This window comes from Lissotriton helveticus, chromosome 3_2 (genome assembly GCF_964261635.1).
Source record: "Lissotriton helveticus chromosome 3_2, aLisHel1.1, whole genome shotgun sequence".
Lineage (NCBI taxonomy): Eukaryota > Metazoa > Chordata > Amphibia > Caudata > Salamandridae > Lissotriton > Lissotriton helveticus.
The window spans coordinates 102314552-102340365 of record NC_136062.1 but is presented as its reverse complement, the minus strand read 5'-3'; the positions used below and the strand labels follow the sequence as shown (position 1 = coordinate 102340365).

At 40.7% G+C, this 25814-nt stretch overlaps 1 protein-coding gene across 1 annotated transcript in view; it reads right to left on the bottom strand.

Annotated features, from left to right (window-relative positions):
- The window catches only part of UNC13C (unc-13 homolog C), a 1503140-nt gene that overhangs the window by 151340 nt on the left and 1325986 nt on the right, over positions 1–25814 (bottom strand). Inside the window, exon 28 of the mRNA XM_078684856.1 lies at positions 21790–21870. Within this exon, the coding sequence (XP_078540982.1) occupies positions 21790–21870 (81 nt within the window). The remainder of the gene's footprint in view (positions 1–21789; positions 21871–25814) is intronic.

The following is a 25814-nucleotide window of genomic DNA, read 5'->3' as shown; positions in this document are numbered from 1 at the left end:
ATTTTCAATTGGTATTGAAAATTAATATATTCTTATTTAAATATTAAATCTTTACTTTCCCTACTGTTGCACTCTCTGGAGTGGGAATAGTAAATTTGACCCTTACGCTATCCAACGCTTTCCCTACTATTGCACTCTCTGGAGTGGGAATAGTAATTTTTACCCCTACGCTATCGAATGCTTTCGCTACTGTTGCACTCATTGGAGTGGGAATAGTAGTTTTTACCCCCATGCTATGCAACGCTTTCCCTACTGTTTTAATTTCTGGAGTGGGAATAGTCATTTCTACCCTCCCACTATCCAACGCTTTCCCCACTGTTGCACTTTCTGGAGTGGGAATAGTAATTTTTACCCCTACGCTATCCAACGCTTTCCCTACTGTTGCACTTTCTGGAGTGGGAGGGGAGTAGTAATTTTTACCCTCCCGCTATCCAATGATTTCACTACTGTTGCACTCACTGGAGTTGGAATAGTAATTTTTACCCACCCGCTATTCAACAAATTCTCAAATTTTGTACTTGTTTGAGTGTGAATACTAATTTTATTCCCTTAGCTATGTAATGTTTTTAATTTTGTTATATTTAATATAGTGTAAATTATTAATTTACATAAAAATTATTATATATTATTTATTTTTATATTTCGATAATATGTTTATTTATTATATATATATATATATATATATATATATATATATATATATATATGTAAATATATTTTTAATAATGTTCTAAATATTTTATAATTAAGATTAATAATTATTTTATAATATTAAGTAAATCGATATGTTAATTTTTTTATTGTACAATACATTTATTATGTTTACATTTGAAGCTTTTTTACATTATTTTAACTATGTTTTATTCAATAATGTTTATTATTTAATTGCTTTGTATTATTTTTAATACATTTAAAAAATTCGATATTTTAGTTAACTATATTTTAACTGTCTATATTTTGGAATCAATATTTTAGTACTCACCTGTTTGTAAATAGGCATTCTATATTCTGTCCCTCGGTATTTTGGAGTCGATATTTTGGGCAGTCTATATTTGGTCCCTCGATATTTAGTCACTGAACCATTTTCAACAACCTAGCTTCAAAGATCAGCTTTCAATGTAGACCTTCTGCTACATAGAGATTGTATTCTTCGCTGTGACGGTGCAAACACTGTATTGCACCCTTGGGCGTTCATGTCTGACAAGGCTTTGGAATATATTTCACTCAGGAAATGTTGCTCTATAAAAAAACAATTGTGCATCATATTTCATTTTGTCAAGGTCCTGCTGAAAGGTCCCAGTAAGATTATATAATGTATTCAGTACTTTTAGGAGTTTCATAGGATTCACATGTTGACAGGCACCTCAACTGACTTTCATTGTGTGTTAGTCCAGTTTTTTCCCCCTTTCACTTTATCCTCTTTCACCATACCTTGTTAGTTAGTAAATAACAATCTTCCCTTGTGGACATTATTTATGTCTTAAATATATGATTGTATTTCTATTTGGTGTGATATATGCATGTACCATCTAACATTTTTAGAAAGTTTGTCATGGCTCTGGTCCACATTGCAATAGGGTGAGTAAACAGCACTATCTGGATAAATGTGGTATGGATCTGGAATTAATCTGGAGGTATGGTGTGTTCTAGATGTATTGTGGGAGTTTAGCCACAGCCCATACATTGTTTTTTCCACACTGACTCTTTTTGTCCTACTAGTTATATTGAAAAAAATAAAGATATAACTTTCTTGACAGAGACATTACCCATGATTTACTCGAGAACCACTGGCCTGAAACATACAAGTTAAAAAGAAAAACTCAGGAACCTATAATTATTACTACTATCAGTTCTTCAAGGTGCAATAGCATTAGGCCCTGACACTCTGAACCATCCGTATAGTTGCCTTTGGAAGTTCTGTTTTTCTCCCGCATACTGTGGGATGTGGTTTTATATCGTTCTGAAGCCATTTAGCCAATAGTCACCCTGATGCTCATTAACCCCTTCGGCGCTAATGACAAGGTCAGCTCGTCATGGGCGTAACCTGCGCTACGCGGATGACGAGCTGACCTTGTCACGTAACGCGCAATTTTTGAAATCGCAGCGCGCAGCGGGAAAACCGCTAGCGCGCATGCGGTTACGCACCTAATTGTTCAGGCAGTGTTCCAAGACAAGAGTTGTCTATCAGGAATTCCATTAATTTTATATTCAAAGTATTTTTTATTTATTGTGTCTTTCATATTGAGTTTGAGCATTCATTAAGGGGATATAAGCATACTAATGTATAACAGAAGGCTAAAACAGTGCCAGCAACAATAAACACAGCTTAACATGGGGAATCAACACAATCAAGTAAACCTATGGTTCAGATATTCTGGTTCCCACATGCTGTTGAAAGGAAATTAATGAAATTCCAAAGCCATCCATTTCACACAGTGTTGGTCTGCCTCTAAATACAACATCCCATACAATGACTTTTTTTTTTTGAGAAACACGAGGGAACACCATACTATTAGCTGAGCATGATGATGGAAAGATGGCACTGAAAAGTGAATGTCTAATGACATATTTGCATTCATATTCAATAAGTGGAGTCACATTTTTGAAAATACTGAAAAATGTGACTATAATTTTTTATTTATTTATTTTTTTATTTTAAAGGTTTTATATAGTGCTGGCTAGACCCGGGGGTATCAGAGCGCTTTACATGAGTATCAGACCATAATAGCAGGTTACATCACTACAAAGGTAATACAGTTGTTTGAGCCTGGCAACATAGTGACAAGTAAGGTCGCGACAAACCAAAAGGACATATACATAAGGGAAAAAGCAGGCCAGGGGAGAGATTCAGGGGAAAGGGGGGGTAAGAGCAGGGGAAGTGGACAGAGAATGGAGGAAGGAAAGAGGAGGGGAGGGTGAGAGACATAGCATGGAAAGAGGAGGGAAGGAGGAGATTGCCACTTAATCTAGAATCAAAACTGTCATTGTGTATATATTGTTCCTTTCCATTTTAGGTGTAAAATACAGACATTTTAGTTCTATTACATAACAGCAAATATTGATTCAAAAATATCAATTTACACAAATATGGAATTAAAAATATCGTGGGTCAGAAATATCAACAGACAAATTCTCGTGGTCAAGTATATCGAATTTAGGTAAGTAATATTGATGTTAAAAATATCGAAGTGTAAAATATTGTTTGCAAAAAGATAGTTGTTAAAAATATTGAGTTTTATTAATGTTATGTATTTTAGTATATATTTTATATGTATGTGATGTATTTTTGGTATAAGATTTGTTTGTATTTTCAATATACGTGTTACATTTTTAGTAGAAAAATAAGAATAATTAATTGTACAGTTAATTGAAAACTCACAATATTAAAAACTTCCATTATTAAAAAACATTTAAGCCTTGTTTTACATTTATGGTGTAAAAATAAGATAATAGTTAATAAATGATTTTAAGTAAATATATGTATATGTATACATTTTTATGATTGTGTGTTTATATTTTTTTATTAAGTTTCTTTGTTATATTTAGTTGAAATGTAAATTAAATGTAAGTTATTTTGCAAATATAATATTAATATTCAATATATTCACTATACATTATTTTATTTTATACATATTTTTAAATCAGTATTTTTTACATCCATATTTTTCCTTGATATTTTTGGTTCACTATTTTTGTACTTACCTGTTAAGGTATTGGAGTCAATATTTTTGCAGTCGATAGTTTCCTTCGATATTTAGAACATCCACGTTTGTTACATCGATATTCTATCAGTGAACCCAAATTGATATATCAGCTAGTAAAATAATGCAATATTCCAAATATATTTTTAACCAGGAGTAGCCCAGCATGCAACCTAAGGTTGGGTTTATTAACCAGTAAACACAGAACATCTTGAGGGGTGTAAGAAATTGGGTTATTAGATCAGAGGGGTGGAAGCTCCACTCAAATAATTAACACAGTCCTTGTCAGGGTGAATCACAAATGTCACTAAATAAAATTGTGGTTAACTCTCTGGGAGCTTTGCGAAATAACAGCCAGGCTTAACTTAGAGACAATGCAGCACTCAAACAATAATACAGTGAAAACACAACATAAGAAATATCCCTAACCTATTTATAACAGGAGAATAGACGTCATTAAATAAAGTGACACCAACACAACAAAAATCCAATCAGTAGAACCAAAGTGTATAGTTCAAATAGCACCAAAAAGCATAAATCAGCACTCGGTGTATCTGGTTGCACTGGACCGGGGTGAAGTCACAAGTTCGGGCTGACAACAATGAAGCATGGTTGGGATATAGGGACCAGGCTCGTCCCGTTGAAGAATTACCTACTCAAGTACATGCAAAGAGCTCATGTTCACATTAGCAGGGCCGTGAGCCAGTTGTCACTGGAGCAAGGATCATGTTGGGCATTGCTGATATTCACTGTTGTAGCCCGAAGAGCAGGTCATTACTGGCGATTCATGTCGGCTGTGGACAAGGGGTCACTGTCTGTGCGAAGTGATGATAATGCTGGAGATTCACATTGGCAGCCATCAGGGGCTGTTATTTCTTGGTGCAAAAAGCCCAAAATGTCTGTATCTTCATTGGGATTCAGGAGAAGTACACTTTGATGCCAGTCAAGGGTCCAGGTCCTGGGGGGCACGTATTGGGGAACAGGATTCACCTGAGCAGAGGCCGGCTGCTGGGCTCAAGTATGCCCCGTTTGTGCTGGTCAGCTTGGCCAGTTGCAGGGAGGCCTGTAGAAGATTGGTGTGTCCCTGTAACAAACCAGAGATCAGCCAACTGACCCTGTGGGTCACTTGTATGGAGCTTGGGTTCAAGTCCAGCAGGTTCAATCTATCTTCATCAGACAGCAGAGCAGTCCTTCTCAATATTCCAAAGGTCCAGGAGTGTTCTGATGAGAGATCCTGAAGGTGTCCCGTTTTCCCCAGTGCCACCCTCTGAGTGGGGGCTGCCCCCTAAATCTAACTGTCCCCTTTTGATGGGTTTGACTTCAAACAGTCTAGAGTAACGAAAGACAGGCAGTCAGGATGTGAGCTGCATTTGTCAATCGCTGGGCAGGCAGCCCTTTAAAAGCCAGGAATGGGGTGGACAAGCCCAGAGGTTAGGCTTTGAAGCACAGGAAGGATGAGCTCAACCCCATAGAACGTCCTGCTCAGGATGTGAGTACCCTGCTCACACTAAAGGCCCTTTTGTCCAATGTATTGAAGGAATATACAAAACACCACAGGAGAGCCCTTTGTCTGTGACTCTGGGCATTGAAATTGGTTTAGACACAAAAATGCAGACTTTCTAAAAGTGGCATTTTCAGAATAGTAACTTCAAACTCAACTTTGCCAAAAAGAGGATTTTAAATTATAGTTACTTTTAATGGAAACAGCATTTCTCTATCTGGTCTCAAACTTAAGTTATCACTTATTAAGCGTAATGAGCTAATCCAGTTTCATTATATGGGAGAGAACCCCTTAGAGCTGTAAAAACCCACTTTAGGACTGTTGTCATTGTGAGGACATTTAAATCTTAACCACACATGTCCTGCTTGCTAATACCAAGCACACTGCCTACTGCCTAGCACATCATGCTATGAATGGTCTTGCCTTAAGTTTGACATATAAGTGTTAATAAGGAATGTTTAGGCCTGCAAATGTTTTTTGTTTGCTAGTTTAAACTCCACTACAAGCTGCAGTGGCAGGTCTGAAACATGGTTTACAATGCTATCTTAGTGGGTGGCACAATGAGTTCTGCAGCCCACTAGTAGCATTTAATTTACAGGACATGTAGTACTGTTTACGAGGGAGGTATAAGACAAACACTTGAATATGCAAGTCAATATTGCAACCAAGGGAGCTAATCATCAGATGAGCATTCTAAGGAAACTTAAACCGTTCCTCCCAAAGACCAAGCTAAAAATGGCGGCATAAGCCTTAGTATTACCAAGATTGGACTATGGAAGCACCACTTTATGCGGTCTTCCAAAATACAAGCTTGCCCCGTTGAGGGCATCTCTGAACGCGGCGTCCAGACTGGTCTCAGGAACTAAAAAAAATAACCACATTTCTCCGACCTTGAAAGTTCTGAATTGGCTACTCTACGAGGCAAGAATATAACTTAAGATCACCTGCATGACCCATAAAGCCCTGCATAGCTATACCCCCAGTTACTTAGCACAAAAGCTTGAGCGGTCGGGAGGATGCAGACTATCACGAAGTGTGAGTTCACTACTACTGAAGCCACAATCCTTCCATAAAAAAAGAGTTGGCCGCCGAGCATTCTCAGGGATTACACCGAAGATTTGGAACGATCTACCTCCAGATGTACGCAGAATCTCCTCCTTCTCCTCATTCAAAAAAGAAGTAAAAATGCTTCTAATGAACAAATTCACATTCCAAGACTTTAACCTCTTTAATGACCACTTGCCACCTCTGCTATCCATATACCACTGTCTACCGCTTTTGTATTGAATGGCGAATTTCGACTGTATGCATATTACCCCAATCATTTAATGTTTAATAACTGTGTATTGTAAAGCGCTCTGATACCCTGGTGGGTCACGTTTGTGCTATGTAAAAGTTTATAAATAAAATAAAATCAAATAAATAAATAAATTAAATGTGGCAGTCAGGTGTAGGCCAGGTTTACCATGTTTATAATGGACATAAGCACAAATACCTTAACATTGATTAGCAGGGAAAAATTGGACATTACTAAAAGCCAACATAATTGGGTCCAGCAAAGGAAGACAAAAATCTCTTGTGTATCACAGGGTTACAGAGAGGGAGCCAAAAGGGAGTGGCACTTGAATCAACAGAGATAGCGCCTCATGTACTAAGGCTTTTAGCGTTTGAAAGCCCTGTGTTTCAGTAAATCTGGGGATTGCAAAATCTAAAACACTTTTCAAAATGTACTAACTCATTTAACGATTGGAAAAAGGTTTGGGTTTATGGGTTTAAAAAACATTAAAGAATCGCTATTAAGAAAAAAGTTAAATAAGGGCATCCCTGAGAGTCTCAACATTACGACGGGATGTTTTGTGACTGAAATCGGGTTGCAAAACAAATATTTTGCCACCATCGCAAAGGAGGTGGTAAGTCATAAGCAAACAGGAAGTGGTCCTTAAGGAATGCCTTCTGCTTTGTGAATGTTGAAAAAACATCATTAATAGGTGGCAGTGGTACCATGGACCACTGCCTCATCTTAAAAAGTAAGTTTGTAAGAATTGTCTTTTTCTTTCTTCAAAAGCATTCCCGTTTTCTTATAGGAAAATAGGCTACATTACAAAAAAAGTTTGTTTTATTTAAAAGCAACCTCAGACATACTGGTCTGATGATCCCAGAGATCCACCATGCCTGTGATAGTAGCCAGTGGTAATTGGTCACACTTTGCGGCTTACCTCAATATTCATGAGGTAGGTCAAATTGTGACCCACTATGATTCTGTATTTTGTGTACTGACCTATTAGTACATAGATCAGTTCTGAAAATAAGAATGCATACGGTAAAATTCAGCATACAAATTACGCCCCCTTCTACCTAATGCATTCGTAGTACAATGAGGCCAGCAATGTTTGTAGTTTGCCTACATCTGATGGCATACTGGTAGCGGCTCTGCACCCTTAACGTCGTCTCACAAATCATTTGAAGCACTAACTGCTAGGAAGCCCCAAATAGGTATATATATATCTATTCCACATATATGCATGTATGCTTTCTGCCTTGCCCTGTTTGTACCATGCACCGCTGGTACCGTAGCCCAGTCTGGGGAAGTCAATGTTTCCTTAGGCAGCCTCAGTTGGCCCTCATTTATCCATGGTAAACTGAGGATGCTTAGCCCTAGATCATCTAGAACACTGTTCAAGCCCATTTTGAGACTAGCTAAAAACACTTTCACACCATGGTCTAGTTCACAACAGTCCTATAGTCAAAACCTTATCCAGTTCCCATATCTCGTCCACACATGCTGGTATAATATCTGTTTTTCACACTAATTCACCCTACTCTTGTGTTCGCTCTCCTTGGTAAATAGCGCTGTGGAGGTTCTGGACAAGTATCAAGCACATTTCGAAGCACATTTTGGAAACTGAAAACTTTATCTGCCTTTATTTCTCTGTGTATCACATTTTCACATACAGGTTTCTCTCATTACAATAAATCAAATGTTCGCAATAAACAAATCAATTTGGATTTTATTCGTTGGCTTAGAGATAATTTTACAAAAGTCATCCTTTGAAAAATGCGTTTTGGTCTGGTCTATGACCATCTGAATGTAAGGATCACACATAGAGTGCCTTAATGTGAATAAGGAATACCTAACTATGGACTAAATCTCAGACAAAGAGATCTATGTATCCAGAGACATATGATGACTAGAAGTGGCATCCATAAAAAGCAGGTGATTTATAGAAGAGGTTCATTCCATACTTGCAGGATCACTGACCTCAGAAGGCATTTTTAAAGCTAAATGACTTCTACAAAAACCTAGCTATGCTTCAATATGTGGATCTTAGGAGTCACACGATAGGGGACTATCTTTCAAACCTTGCCGAAAGGTAACATTAAATGAAATCCAAACATTCAATGTGAGTATGGCACAAACATATACACCACGAAAAGCAGACTTTTGCAGATGTCCCTGCCTCTAACAGAGAAGGACACCGAGAGGCACCAAGTGGATGAAGCTAAATGGATACAAAGGATGAATGAGACACATATGGGTCAGTGAGGCAAAACCGCTTCCACTCCCCCAAAATGATTTTAAACTATCTTTAAAGTGGCTCTCTTCAGACAGAAGAAAAAAAATGTAAGTTATATCTAATTAATACTCAATTTCTTTTTTTTAATATGGAGGACATAGTAATTCTATTAGCAGAAATACCTAAATACATGTAAGACGTTAACAACTAACGATGAGTTATTAATATAAATTAGAAATGCCAACAGTAATAATAAATGCAATCATACTAAAATGAAGTGGTCACAGCAATGCTAATTATATGACCGTTCAATATTAAGTAGAAACATAGACCAAATAATGCTACAACTAGGTAATTAGAAAATATACACGAAAAACATATTGGCTTAAATATAACAGTTAGAAACAGGCACACATAGTTATTACACAACTCAATAGCATTCAGATAATCTTCTGTTCAGGAGAGAAACAAATGAGCTCTGACTCAAGACAAAGTTCTTATACCAAAAAGCAAAAATATGGATAATTTTTTAATATTTCCTGTATAGAGGATTTAAGGTACAAAACAGAATACGGGTGTTGTGCCTACACAGCAGAGATACCAAGCAGTGAATGTAAGCCGAATAACTTAGCCTCAAGCTCTTTTTTGCATTTTTATATACTTATCTGAATTATAAAGACTCCCTGCAAAATGTAGAGATGTATTGCTTAATACCATATTGCAACACTGGGTGAACTATACAAATATCTCGGCGCTGGAAAATATCTCTGAGTTAATATTGAGTTCAAAATATGTACCTGGGTGTTTCGTATTGTGTACTCCAATATTTCCACAGAATGCAATCTCCTTTAAAAAAAAAATAGTCTGCTAGCAGCTTACCTGCAGAGCAGAATAAATTACACAGTTGAAGGCCTGCTTGCCTGGTGGAAGAGGCGTGGCATCATAAAACTAAACCTTTCGCAAGATTATAATTTGAAGCTATTTTTCTTCTTTTCTAATTGGAGCAAGTGACAGTTTAAATGCCTTTGTTGTGACAGTATACGTGCAAGTTACATTTGAAGGGCCTCTGTATTACGTTCTATTACATATCAAGTGGATTCATTTCAGCTCTTGACTGCATAGAGAGGAGAGTAAGTTGGTGTCTGAACACCAGATGCTTCGGCTTTTAAAATGCAAATTATGATGCTTCTACTCCGTAACCAAGAGGCTCATCGGGTAGGATTATGGAGTTTGAATTATGCCTGCTAATAAAAACATTATTCCAAAGAAACGTTTTGGGGTGGTCGACTTCTTATCCACTGCTGCCCCTTAGAGAGAATGCTAGAAGGTTTGATGTGGTGTACTGTCAACATGATAAACTTCAGATAAGTAATGTAGAGGGAGCCTTGGATAACGGAAGATCAAAAGAAAATATTCATAGGCAGGCACCACAAAAAATAATTGGCATGGGTCCTGAAATTTGCATACTTTCACTGGTGGTGCTAAACATGTTTTATTGTGGAGACCACCCGGAGGATCGGCGTGCCTCTGGAATAGCCCAATTTATCGAAATGTGGTCCCCCTATCTTCAGCATCACTTAAAGCGCGACAGCTGGAGAGTTTTCAGTGGGCGGCGAGCATTCCTGGAGGTGTCACTTTTACTAGAGTACATATATATATACATGTATAAAAAGGTACTTCTCTATGCGGCAGGGAAAGAGGAAGAGAATCATATAGGGGCCAAATGTTTGCATGTGTAAATTGGTTTGCGACCCGTTTGCTCATGAAAAATACATAGGGGCCATGTACTAATCCTATTTAGCGACTCACAATTTATTTACGATTCGCTAAATAGGATTAGCGACTCGCTATTAGGAAGGGGCGTTCCGAGGGCGTCCCTTTAAAATTGGACTGTGAGAGATTAGATTATTAGTTGGGGTGCATGGCAGTCCTCTTCAACTAATAAGGGTACTATTCCTAACTAGGTCCAGTTAGGTCTCAATTATAGACACCTGAGCTTCACCCTTGGTAGCTGTGGGACACAGCAGATAGGCTAATTTAAAAGAAATGTGTAAAGCATTCATCATGATCAAAATATTTAAAAAGTAGAAAACACAATACAATAAAAATCCCACTCCAGTTTATAAAAATAGAGAAAAAGGTAATGACCAAATAGATATCCAAACTGTTTCAGAGAAATGTAGATATCATTTTCAACATTTTAGATGTTTCCAGGGCCTGAAAGTACAAAGCGCCAACATCAGGTATTTGATTGACCTAACCCAACTCATTCAAAAGTTTAGGCCGACCTACATGGAGTACAGATCAGATACAGAGAGAAGGTTTAGTATGATGTAGAGTCTACCCTGTGACCTAGGCATTATCTTCAAGAACATTTCTCAGACTGGGTCAGCGGCGGGTTGTTTTTGCAGAGTCTGGGCTTCAGAGCTCAGAGCTCGGCAGCGGTTTATCTGCAGAGGCAGGACAGGCAGGTTCCTGGTGTGGTCTAGGAATGGATGGGCGCAGATGGACTTGCCTTGGATGTGCCGGAAGCATGCCCACAGCAAATGTCCATTGTGTGGCCATGCTGCGGCCTCCATTAAGTAGGTTCTGGAAGGAGGGAAGAGCGCTAGGTGGTGGGCGTGGAAGGTGGGAGGAGGGAAGCGGAAGTGGCAAAAAACAGTGGGAAAAAACAACAAAATACAACAGGTAAAAAATGCAATGCCAAATTAAACAAGCAAAGCAACGGTGAGACTAACAACTTAAGTAAGGACAGGACAGAACTGTTAAGTAATGGACTAAAACAGTAAAATTATGTTAATACTAAACAAAATACAATGGGAAACAAATGCAAAATGTAGACAAGCAATGCAACAGTAACACAAAACAATCAAGTGAAGCAAGTAAAACAGGGGGATGTAGCAGAAAGGAACGAATGGCAGAGGCGGGACACCTGCTGATTGGGCAACAAGAGGTAGCTGGTACAGGGACCTGCTCAATGGGGTTGTGCTGCGGCATCCTTTAAGTTGGTCCTGGGAGGAGGGATGGGTGGTGGTGAGTGGGGCAGGCAGGAGTTGAGAAGCGCCCAGAGGGAGCAGCAAACATGGCAGGAAAAACTGACCAGAAGAAATAACACACAAAATGCAACAGGAGAGAAATGCAATGCCAAATTAAAGAAGCAATATAAGAGTAAGACTAACATCTTAAGAAAGGACTGGGCAGAACAATTAAGAAATGGATAAAAACAATACAATTATGTGAAGACTAAACAAAATTCAACAGGAAAGAAGTACACAATGTAGACCAGTAATGTAACAGTAAAACTGAACAATTAAGTGATGCAAGTAAAACAGGTGGATGCAGAAGAAGGCACAAACGGCGGAGGCAGAAATCCTGCTGATCAAGTTAAGTAAGGACTGGGCAGAACAGTTAAATCATGGACTAAAACAACACAAATATGTGAAGACTAAACAAAATATAACAGGAAAGAAATACAAAATCTAGACAAGCAATGTGACAGTAACAAACAATTAAGTGATGCAAGTAAAAGAGGCAGATGAATGGAAGGTGCAAATGGCAGAGGCAGGAGACCTGCTGATCGGGCAGCAAGGGGGAGCTGGAACTATTCAGTTTTCAACAGTTACTTATCATCTGCCCAATAATATTACATCTACCATAAAAAATAAACCCAGGTATCTTGGAAGGGTACAACTGCAAGAGGAGAAACCTAGCCCAAAAAAGGGAGGTCCATTTTAAAGGATGAATTACTTCATCTACCAGAGGTGGCATGCGTAATCATTGGGAATCTCCTAGTACCTTGATGCCTAGTCATGGTACGGGTTACCTCCCCCTTTCTGAGAGGGAAGAGCTCAGGCATGTTTTCGGATGTATGACGTTACAACGCATACTTTTACCACGCCTACCATTACCACGCATTTTTTACAATGCAGGATCCATGACAACGCATACCATTACCACGCATGTATTTACAACGCATATACCTTTATAACGCATACAATTACAACGTAAGTATTGGTAAGTATATAATATTTTTTAATATTTAATTTAATTAAAATTAATATAATGTAATTTAATTTAATTTAATTTAATTAATTTAATTTAATTTAATTTAATTTATTATAATTTAATTTAATTTAATGTAATTTAATTTAATTAATTTAATTTAATTTAATCAATTTAATTTAATGTAATTTAAATTTAATTATATTTAATTTTTACACTGTACCCTTTTACCCAAAAACCCAAAACTGACCCTGAACCCAAAAAATACCCCTTTTACCCAAAAACCCAAAACTGACCCTGAACCCTAAAAATACCCCTTTACCCAAAAACCCAAAACTGACCTGAACCCAAAAAATACCCCTTTTACCCAAAAACCCAAAACTGACCCTGAACCCTAAAAATACCCTTTTACCCAAAAACCCAAAACTGACCCTGAACCCTAAAAATACCCCTTTACCCAAAAACCCAAAACTGACCCTGAACCCTAAAAATACCCCTTTACCCAAAAACTAAAAACTGACCCTGAACCCTAAAAATACCCCTTTACCCAAAAACTGAAAACTGACCCTGAACCCTAAAAATACCCCTTTACCCAAAAACTGAAAACTGACCCTGAACCCTAAAAATACCCCTTTACCCAAAAACTGAAAACTGACCCTAAACCCTAAAAATACCCCTTTACCCAAAAACTGAAAACTGACCCTGAACCCTAAAAATACCCCTTTACCCAAAAACTGAAAACTGACCCTAAACCCTAAAAATACCCCTTTACCCAAAAACTGAAAACTGACCCTAAACCCTAAAAATACCCCTTTACCCAAAAACTGAAAACTGACCCTAAACCCTAAAAATACCCCTTTACCCAAAAACTGAAAACTGACCCTGAACCCTAAAAATACCCCTTTACCCAAAAACTGAAAACTGACCCTAAACCCTAAAAATACCCCTTTACCCAAAAACTGAAAACTGACCCTGAACCCTAAAAATACCCCTTTACCCAAAAACCCAAAACTGACCCTGAACCCAAAAAATACCCCTTTACAAAAAAACCCAAATAATATTTTTAATAAAATAATATACTTACCAATACTTACGTTGTAATGGTATGCGTTGTAAAAGTACCTGCGTTGTAAATACATGCGTGGTAATGGTATGCGTTGTAATTGATCCTGCGTTGTAAAAAATGCGTGGTAATGGTAGGTCGTGGTAAAAGTTGCGTTGTAAAGGTTGTATACCATGTTTTCATATGAAAAGCCTGGTATACTAAATACCACAGTGATGAGCTCAAGGTGGTGAAGGCAGCAAAGTGGCATAAATATGGTTCCAATTACTCCTTCTCTGGTATGAATGAATGGTCGAGTGACTCTGACTGTGGCCATAGTGGCCCACAACAGCACTGCTGTCAAAGGAAAGGCAGGGGTAGATGGCACGGACAATACTCAAGACCACCTCAGCAACAATGGTGGTCCCTGACACCATGGGGATACCCCATACTTAACTTCCAAAAGCCAATGGCACATTTGCAGCCTACTCCTCCATCCTGTTACAACCAGGCTTTATTAGGACAAGGTTGAGGCAGGTCAAGGGGCAGAAGAAGACAACAACAAACACACATGCATTGGATCGCCCCTACATCTCCACGCAACACTGACAGCATGATGAAGACCAGTCCTCACCCAGGGACAAGCAGCGACACAGCTTGGTCATAAATATCAGCAGTCAGGTACTGTTTCAGAGCGTAAAATAAGTACTCAACAGGGGTCTGGCCTTTGTCCCATGATTAAGGGGAATGATTTCCAAATACACCAAGAACTAGCACAATTATCTTGCAAAGTGAGGTTGCAGCTTTTCTCTGCAGAGAACATCACCACTGGCATTGAGACTGCCCCTACCAATACTAACCTCAGTAGGAATTCCAGCTTCAGTCCTCCATTCCATACGATACCTCCAAAGGTGTTGACTTTTGACATAGCGGAATTGAAATAAACAGAATCAAGCTTCAAAACAAATCAGAATCCCTTCAACCACCTGCCGAAACCACCTTCAACCACCTGTTGAAAGAGGAACTCATGACCTTGAATAACCTAAGCACCTAACCAATGATTCTTCATAAAACCCAAAGATAAAGGCGGAGCCACAGTAATTATGGACACCAGCCATATACAGAGCTGAATGCCTCAGACAACTAGACAACAGAGGCTCCCACCTATCCCTCAAGTGTAATCTGACCAAGAGGTTATCCACTGTCATGAAAACCATGGTGGAAGAGGCAAAGGATAATGGCTGAGTCACTGCTAAAGAAGCTGATTTTCAAACCTCTACTGATCTTGTTGTCCCTTATTTCTATCTCCTGTTCAAAATCCACAAAACACAGAGACCGCCCCCGGGTAGAGTGATTATCTTGGGTATTGGTTCTCTTCTGGAGCCCTCTTCCAGTTTGTAAATTACTTTTTGAGGAACTCCTTTCGCAATATGCCTACATACCCTAAAGACACTAAGGATAACCTTTGACTTCTAATTGATGTGTCTTTCTCAGTCAATACTGACTTTTTAGTCTCTCTCAAAGTTGCATCATTATACACATGCATCCCTCAGTACCAAACTTTGATCACTATAGAGGCTCTACTTCTGCAGAAGGTTCTGGACACCATCACCTCTGTTTCCTTCATCATGCAAAGTGCAAACCTGGCATTTAAAGAAAACTTATTTTGCTTTGAGGACTGTCTGTACCTCCATTGGGAGTATCTTCATCACCTGTCTAGCAAATCTCTTTATGTTCTCATTTGAGACTCAACAGGTGCATGTAGGTGATAACCCATTTCACTCCCATATTATTTTGTGGAAGCAATATATTGACGACATTTTGGTGATGTGAAGCACTTTCCCTTACAATTTTTCATCAATGGTTTAATGCTCGGGTCCCCTATCTGAAATTCACCTATGAATTTAGCAAAGAGCGACTTCAATTCCTAGATCTACTAATCTTCCCATGCGCAGTAGGCTTGGAGATGAAACTGTACAAAAAGCCTATGGCTCACAATGCCCTATTACCCTGTATGAGCTACCACCCGAAATCCCCGAGGGATAAGAATCATTTTGGATTGTGCTTGCGCCTTCAGGGAAACTGCCCACCATCCAGAAACATGGGGAACATGCTACTACTCTGTCAGGACATCTACATAATAGAAAATACCTGCCATCCCTTGTGCGGAGAGCAGCCAGGAGGGCATGGAATAACAATTGGGATGCTCTCTTGGACATTAACCAACCAAAGGAATCAACAACAAGATTGATCTGTCTTAATACTTTCTGCACTCTCTCCAGCCAGATCAAATAATCCATTTGTAAGAATTGGTTGATTCTCAATAAAAGAGGGAAACCGATTGAACGTCCTCTGTTTGCTTTCAAGAGAAGCTGTAAACCTCAGATACAAGCTAGTGCGTACTATACCCTGAAGACTCGAAGTTGCTAGACAAGATACATTCTAGAGGCTCCCAGCATTGAAGGGTAACTTTCTGTGTGGGTCCTGTGGAATGTGTGCCCAAAGCACACACAGAACAGAATTATTTTGGGCACTGACAGTCCATAGGAACTTAGGCAACATACCAATTACAACAGTAACACATTGATGTACCTGATCTTCTGCCCATGCAACCTTCGCTACGTCGGAATGACAGCACTCAAGGTAAGGACTTGCATAATGGAACACAAGAGCACCATTTTTTGACATTGGACAGCTTTTATCAACAGGTTAATTTACTGCCATTTAGAATGAGCAAATATGGTACAAAGCATGGAGGAGCCAGCCCATCACGGCCTCTCGGAGCAGATGCTCCTTGTTGAACCTCCTTTGCAGCTTCGCGAATAGCATCCCGACGCACATTTTCCACACCCAAAACAACTATTTTGCAGTCGGAATGCGGGCAGATCACCGGAAGATCTTTGTCTCCCTTCTCCGATATGATATGATATGAGCCGTGATGCCCCCACACATGAATATGCTAAGATGGCGCCTGAAGAACAGGGAGGTCCTACCAGGAGCCGAAGGAACTGCACCGGGAGGCTGTCAAGCTCCGCTTCACCAAGCAATCAGCATTCCTTGTCCTTGGCCCACTTCTGGAACTGAGGGCCACGCAGTGCGATGTCCAGCAGCCGGACACACGGGGCTCAAAAGTTGAGCGGTTAACGGTGAGCAGGGGAGGGAGCTCTGTCCACGCTGGTGAGATGGAGCACGCTGCCACTTCACTCACCATCCCCAGTAGAGAGCAGGAACTCCGTGGGAATAATGGGGGCGATCCCAGTTTGGTCGCTGTTCAGTTGAACTCTATGCAGAGTACTCTTATGAGCAGAGGGGACCGACACCTGACCCCCAAATGGCGCCCGCAGCAAGGTGGTCCCGGGGACCCTAAATTCTGGACAGTGCTTAACTTCTTTGCGCCTGGCAGGGACTACTCAGCGGAGTGCATGGTGAGTAGTTGATCACCATCTTGCAGCACCTCCACATTTTCTTGCCGCTCCTTCCATATTGAGAGGAAAGCCAGCCTGAAAAAGCCCATAGAGACCCACGCCCCACACCAAAATTGCCAGCAATTAAGACGAGCAAAGGACGGCTGAGAGTGAACAGCCGGTGAGTGTTCCCTGTTGACTAAGGGGAAATACAAGCAAGCAAAGTGACAAGGAGGACTTAAGCCCCATTCAGCACAAGTGCCAACAAGCGTCGTTAAACAGAATTTAACTTCCTCTATGCCTGACCCTAACATGGCGGCCAGTCCCCACATAGCCTTGCGTGTATTGGGAATAAACAGGAAAAGTCAAGAACACCTCCCTACACTCAGTGGGTACTGGAGATCTAAGCGGTGCAATAGAGGTTGCGGAGGGGCTACAGGGAAGCACTGTGAGGATCCAAGTAAGCAATGCGCTTTGAGAGACCCTCAAGCAACAGTGATATAGTTCAATCTCCCTATCAATCGCCACGAGTAAACTGCAGGCAGTGATTAGTATACACAGCAGAGATGAGATCTATGGGACAACCATGAGATGCGAGCCTACACAGCACCAAGGTAGAGGTCACGCCAGGACTTAGACCTTGTGGTACTTTCCTTGGACAGGGGAGACCTAGCTGTTTGGCTGATGCCCGGTGGAGCTACCGGATAGCTATTGAGGAGATGGGCTGTGGCCTTCCCCCTGGCCATTACCTACCCAGCCGGACATTGGACAGACTTTCCTTCGTCTCTCCGCCTTATCTCTCTCCCCGTTACCCTTTTACTTTTCCCCTTACCCTTCGACATGAAACAACTAATGTAACTTGTAACTGATGTATTCTCTATCACTATGTGTAACCTGTAACCTGTGTAACTTTCCTCATGTAAAGCGCTCTGATACCTGCGGGTCTAGCCAGCACTATATAAAACTCAAGTGAATAAATAAATAAATAAATAAATGAAACAACTATCCCTCTCGTGTAAAGAGATAGATGAGGCCAGTGACTGTTGTTTCTACCTATACACCTTTAAGGTAGTTACAGGCATTCATAGCCAGGCCAGGACCCCACCTCTTATTTTGGCCCCCTGAGAGACAGTACCACCTTCTTACTGTCCCATGACAAACAGAAATAGCCATTCAAACACCACTGCCCCTTTACAAAAAGACAGATGCAGCTACCAACTGGTTTTGCCACCTATACACCTTCACATAGTGGGAAGGATCCACATAGGCGAGGGACATACCTTTTATTTTGCCCTTACCATACCAACTATCTTGTGTCTGCTCCATGAAAAACTGCAACTATATCAGCCACGCATAAGCTCCATTCCCCCGGGTGCGCACATTTATAGACATGCAGGTTTTTGGGACTACATGTCCCATGAGCATTTGGTCTCATGACTATGTGCTTGTGGCGCAGTCTCGCTGTGACCAAGTATGCATTCACAAACAGGGACTGGGTTATTTAAGCAGCTGTAACACCAGGGAGTTCCGTCCTTCAGCTGTGACTTCTTTGATGGCTTGCTCGCTACTAGTAGGTAAGGATCACGGCCCCACATGGCCCCTCTCAGCAGCGCTAATCGGAACCTTTTATCGGCGTTTACTTCTGTTACTATATCACTGACTAGCATACACTCGCCTTACATCTGAGACCTTTTGATTGCCTACAAGTGGCTCTACTACCAGACTGCAATGCTTACTGGAATAATTATGATTTGCTCCTAACACACGTGATGAGGCACCATACCTTAAAATGTAAGATGGCCCTCTGTTGCTGTGTGTTCTCGTCGGCACTCTGTTGCTCTTTTTTTCTCATTGTACCAGCGGCACATTCCATTTGTTTTACTCTACTATTGCTCACTTTCTTTGGCTTTCCTATGTGACATATCAGTGCCCACAGGGAAATAAGATCGCTCCTGTCTTTGGTTTTACCTAGCGACATCTCAGGACTTTTTGCGCTAACTTTGTTCAAACCCGGCATTGTGTAGTTCTCCCCCACTTCATTTTAATAGGTGCACACATGCCCCTTGGTCTGTAATGTCAGCCAACGCTGTTCTTTGTCGCTCTCTTTTTCCCACTTCCAACGGTACACTTAGCCCAATCTGATACATGCAATGCAGAGCTTTCAGCTCACTTGTAGCCATTCCATAAGTTTCACCACTGAGTGCGGATTGCCGAGAGCTCTTTTTTCTTCTTCTCTTACAATGCTTCTCCTTCGATGATCTTTTATAGGACGACAAGCCCCCTGAGCCACATGCCAGGGTCAGATGAGGCATGTTCCCTGATATCAGCGTGTAAGCCCCTCATAGTTTCACATTGCCAGAACACGGCCCTTAACTTTTGTTCTAACCACTCGTATAAATAAATATTGATATTGAGTACATAGTGGATAGGTATGACAAGGTGTGGTCCTTCCACATGATGAAGGATAATGTATAGCTTAACTGCATGTAGCAAGTGCAACTGTCTAGGGGTAAACCTAGCATTCTAAGTTACTGACTTTGTTTATCGTTTACGTCCACATTGTCTTTTCGGGTACCACCAATGAATCAACAACTCTAGGATGACCCAATGGGATCACTGGATGGTTTAGTATATTTTTCTTACGCACTTGTCCTTTTTCACTTTTAGTACATTGAGCAGCAGCACTGACAAGTAGATCCTGAAGAAAGACGCTACACCTCTGGATGAGCGTATTAGGCTGAAACATGTCGACCACGTACTGACACTAAGTGTGTATATATTTAGTTGCCGCTAGTGCCCTGTTTCTAATCCTGGCACAGAGATGCATCAATATGGATTAATGCTGTAGCCATTTTTATCATCACTCTCACTTTCTCTGCTGCCAGAACCACCTTAAGCTCATCACTGTGGTATTTAGTATATCCTCCCTTACATATAAAAACATCCCTGAGCTCCTGCCTCTCAGCTAGGGGTTTGTAGCACGTACCACGACGAGGCATCACGGTATGAGGAGATTCCCAATGATGAAGCATGCCATCTCTTTTGGGTGAGGGAATTCGACCTTTTAAAAAGCCCCCCCCCCCCCTTTTTATGAGCCAGATTCCCCCTATTGCAGGTGCACACTTCCTAGACCCAAGGGTTTCTTGTTTTTGGTAGATTTATAGGTTAGGACGCTTAACCGTGCAGATCTTTAAATTTCCAAAGACCCTCCTTTTGTGATTGACAATCATATTACATCACAAATATACACAATATTATTTAGAACAACACACAAAAAATGACACTCAGTTATGTCTTTCTCTACGCAAATCTCTCAAAGCTGCTCCAAATTAAACAGCTGCCAAGAAAAACATTTGGGAGAGAATACAGGTCTTATTTTCATATTTCAATAATGATATATTTATGGTGTATCTGTGCTCAAGAATACAAAAGGAGCGGGAGAAAGAGGATCCAGGCTGGGACCACCCTCCAAGGCCAGTTTTGTACAGAAAAACAAAAGGACCCAACCTTTTCTTAGAGAAATTATTGTTCCCTCACATAGGAAAGACATTAAGTTTTTCGTAAAACCCTCACCCACCATGGTTACCCCTTGGGGGCATGCTTCATCATAGGATCCTTCCCGTTCCGCTATGGAACGGGGCATGCTTCGACCAGACGAACTACGCTAGAGCACTGAGTTTATTTGACTATGAAGGGCTGATTACTACTAGGGGAGGAGTGAAGTAAAGGAAGGTGTAGTTTAAAAATACCTGCCTAGTGGGTAATACTACATTGTTCTGACCCCTAGTCGGTATGGTTAAAAAACTGGGGAAACGTTTAGGTTTCCTCAAATTAATGTTCCGAATACCTAATGGTCGACATGTTTCTAGCCTACCCATCTCAGCCTTTCTTCAGTTCCTAGTGTATTAAATGTCTGATAACTAGTTCCACTCCTATAGTTGTTCTACAAATCACAACTTTAAAAGTGCATCATTCGCAAGTGAACACACAGGTGTGGTTCCCGAGCGGCAACAGAATAGGTATAGTGGAGAAGTAAAGCCTTGATGAGAGTTTGACAACAGGCCGTACTTCCCACTGGTGAAACCATGAAGCGATGGCTTCAAATCTAATATATATTCTAAGAACACAAGTCCAGGTGGTATTAACTATTTATGCACCTGTATGTTCACACGCGAATGATGTACTTTGAAAGTTGTGATTAGTAGAACAACTATAGGAGTGGCACTAGGTATCAGACATTTAATACGCGAGGTCCCCTGATTGCAGCATGCCCCGTTCTGTAGCAGAACGAGAAGGACCCTATGATGAAGCATGCCACCAAGGGGTAACCCTGGTGGGGGAGGGTTTCACGAAAAACGTAATGCTTTTCCCGTGTGAAGGACAATAATTTCTTTAAGAAAAAGTTAGGTCCTTTTGTTTTTCTGTTCGTATCTGTGTTCAAGCCTTGCAATATCAGGTTTTACCCTGTGCTTCAAAGTGAAATCATTAAAGTGTGCCTGTTGATTTAGTCAAAGTTTTCAAATGACTTCCAATTAAAAACAAAGCAACAAACAGTAGTCTCTATTTTTTGTTGCTCCGTCAAGCTTGGCAATTCAGTATGAAAAATTAGACTCAAGTGCCTTACCTTAATCGTAGCTAATATCACCTCCATGATAGAACACTGCTTCGGTGTTAAACTTCTCGCCTCCTCTCGGATTACATGGTCCTGAGAAAAAGACCTTTACTAGTTAGTTTGAATGAAACATCTTTGTCTTATTTACATCGTTTTAGCACTTTGGTGAAATAGATTTTGATAATTCACAATATAACAGAAATAGTGATCAAAAATGCAGGCTTACCTTACTAACCTGTAGGTTAATTAATTCATCAAACAACATATAAACTACAGGTTCACATGTATTCATTTGGTAAACAGTCCACATTAACTTAAACTGATTTTGAGCATTGCTCTGACTGAGGTAAGGAGATGTCATACCAGTAAAAAACAAGTATATGCACGTGAAATATCGTGCTTAGTTCAATTAACATAACATCTACCTAAAATGCCATTACCACCTCTTGCTTCCTAGAATAAAACCCTGTTAAGTTTGACTTCTTTCTTTTATTATATCTTTAAAATACTTTAATTTAAGTATGAATATGAGGTCACATGAAGCTGCAATTACCCACACAAGTTTTATGGTTGACTTATGTAGCTTACTTTTCGGGTAATATTTTACCCACCCTGCCAGTGTTAAAAGTGTCAACCGAGACAGAGGGAGCGCATAAACACAACAACACAACAATGCTGCAGTGTGATTCTGTCAGCTCTCTGTGACTTAAAAAGTCACTTTAATGCACTGCCTAAAATTATTGGATCCTTGTTAAATCTTTTGCTTATACTGAATACATTGATCCAATCAATCAATCAGGATTTGTAGTGCACGGCTAATCACCGGTTCGGGTGTCCAGGTCCTGAGAAAACTGCTGAGTAGGAGAGTTCAGTTGAACAGCCAGTCCTTGAGTCTTTTCCTGAATTTCAGCAAAGATGAGGTATGGAGGTGAAGTGGGAGGTTGTTCCAGGACTTTGTGGCAAGGTAGGAGAAGGAGCATCCTCCACTGTTGCTGCGGTAGATGTGGGGGTGGTGGGTGGGCGATTCAGAACACAGGTGTCTGGAGAGCAGGTGGAAGTTGAGGCGGGAAATGAGGTATTTCGTCCTTGGTTATTTAGGACTTTAAAGGTGTGAGTCAAAATCTTGAACTGACATCCCTTCAGAATGGGAAGCCAGTGGAGCTTCTTGAGGTGCTGGGTGATGTGGGTCTGCTTTGGGAGGTCTAGGATGCAGTGGCCACTGCTACAGAATGTGGGTAATGAGGGGGAGTGGTGGAAAAAAAAGAAATCACTGACCAAATTACGGCTGCAGCTTCTCCTCTGTTCTCTTCTTTTCCTGGTTCTCGGCAGCACACAGACTCCCCTAGGGAAATCACGATGCTGCTGTCACCAGCATGACAGCAGCGTTGTGAGTAATCTGAGCAGCCTGTTTGGCCACTCAGACAGTGCCCGGGAGCCTTGAGACTGTTATTCACCAAGCTGTGCAACACAGCCAGGCGGAGAAATGCTAAGTGTGCATGGCTGTTTGAGCGGTCCAAGACAGCCGGCCAAACTGTCTTGCGCACTTATAGTGAGCAATCACTCATCCTCCCTGTGACCCAGCCCTGCCCTTCTCTAACCTAGCACCACAGCTCATACTAAAAATAAAATAATAATAACGTTGAGTAATTATCATTTTATTTTTCCTTTTTCCACTGCTCTGAGGGCAGTGGGGCAAAGCTCCTCCACTTTAGCAGAGGAGCTGCCATTACTAGGATGAATCTGCCCATAGAATTATGCATGGTCTGCAGTTTCTTGAAGAGGTGAAATGTCATTCCTACATAGAGTTAAGTTCTGTAGTCCAGTCGGCTGATAACAATGGATTCAGTGACAGTCTACCTGGTGGTCAATAGCGAGCCAGATGAAGATGTTATGGAGCATGCAAAGGGTGAGGAAGGAAGTGAATGCGGCTGCGTGAATCTGTTTTTTTATGGTGAGCTCACTGTACAGAATGATGCCCATATTGTGGGCATAATCTGTTGGTGTGGGTGAGGGTCCTAGTTCGGGAGGTTACCAGGGGGAGATGTTGTTCCAGAAGATCCGCATGTCTGTGTTGAGTTTTAGGCAGTTGTTCATGCAGTCAGCGATGCTCATCTTGCACCTGCAGAGGTTGGTTAGCCTGATGGAGCGGTCTTCTGGAGGATGAGCTTGTTTCGTCTGCGTCGGATATGATGTTTAGTCCATGTGTTTTGATAATGTTGGTCAAGAGAGTCATGTAGGTGTTGTACAGCGTAGGGCTAAGGGATGATTGAGTTGTTCCCTTTGGGTATCAATGTGTGGTAGCTGGCTGCTTATCCACAACTTAGTTATGTCTAAGCTAATAATAATAATAATAATAATCCACATTTGTAAAGCGCACAATCACCCGTAAGGGTCTCTAGGCGCTGGGGGCCGTCGGGAAGATTAAGCAAGCTATTGCCCAGAGTCACATGGTGCTGGGCTAACCTGCCGCTGGAGCCGGGGATCGAACCCTGATCCCCAGATTCCAGCGTCAGTCACCCTGGCCCGGCGCCACACCTCTCCCTGGCGAATGAAAATGCATTAATCAAAGAAAAAATAGATATACTCGTAACTTCTGTCTCCCCTAGTGTTAATGTATTAGATCATATCCAAAACGTAAGCATTTTGTTTGTTTACTGTACACATTTTCCAAATCGATTTAAATAAAAAAATATCTGTAACAACGGTGTTAAAATTCATTTATAATCTTTGTGCATTACCAAAAAATGCCACCAGAGGCCAACCAACCATTGAACACACAAAAAAGGAAATGTATCCTTGCACTTTTCAGCCTCTCAGGGACAGAATAAGTATGGGTACTAGACAGCAGCCAACTGATGCTTGGTGAGTACTCCATTCCATGCTTATAAGTTGAGAGCAGGTGGCACTTAAGGCCAATTCACTGGCAGACAGTAGCCAGGATGCAGACTTACTTTTGTTCTTCCATTCTGGTCTTCCCGAAAGACCAGATGTGTTTTAATGAGCTTGTGGCGAGATGCCATTCAAATCCAATAACATTGCCTGGGACAAACTCTGTCTGCAGAATTCCCACACTATAGCACATCCTGTCTCGTCTGGATACACAATACAAAATATCTCAATAGTTTTTGTCCAAAATGGTAGAAATGCTCATACTCCTCCACCAGGTCCAGTCATATGCTAATAAGGAACACCACCCTCTTCCTAATATGGAAAAAGGTAACATGTTTCTCTTTAAATGAGAGCAGAGATGAATGTCTGTGAGAGGTTTTCAAATTAAGTCTCTGTCACGTCTGACTCCTCTTGACAACACCATGTCAAAAACAAGGTCTTAGCCTTTCATTTGGCAACATGTTCCTATTCACTCTCCAGCATGAAATCTCAGATAAGTGATCAGCAATTACCCGATACTTGCCATTTTTCCGCAGAAGCACTGTTGTTATTCTGTTAGCTAGGAGGCTTTCATAACTCATTGCAGCTTTACCATACCAACATAATTAAATTGAATCTGCAGTTTTGTGCAGCCAGATGTTCCGACCACACTAGGAGGAAAGGAGGTCATAGCAGGGAACAACCCCAAAGAACAATTCAACCGTCTAAATTTATGGTATCATTTAAATGGTTCTGCTAACTATCCTTGCCAAGTTTTTTTGTAAGAATGTGTTGTACGGCACGCATAGCTCCTTTAGCTGGATGTGTGTTTGTCTGTTATGTAAGATCTCCTTTTTACTAGCTTATTCAAGAGTATTTTTTTAAAATTCATATGGCAGTGTCCGTTTTCACAGAGCTTCAACTTCCAAAGAGGATAGGGCTGCAGTGAAGAATGACGACGTCATGTGTTCTTCTTGGTGATGATCAGATAGGCTTGTATTTACTCTCAGAGATGGTGTTGCAAAGTTTCACTTTGTGCGTGTATTAATGCCTACCTGTTTTTTTACGAAGGCAAGGTTTTGCACCAATTGTTGCTCCATTAGGCCAATCTCTAGCCTTATCTGCAGGAGACTGAATAGAAGATAATATACTTAGCAGTGATTGGTATT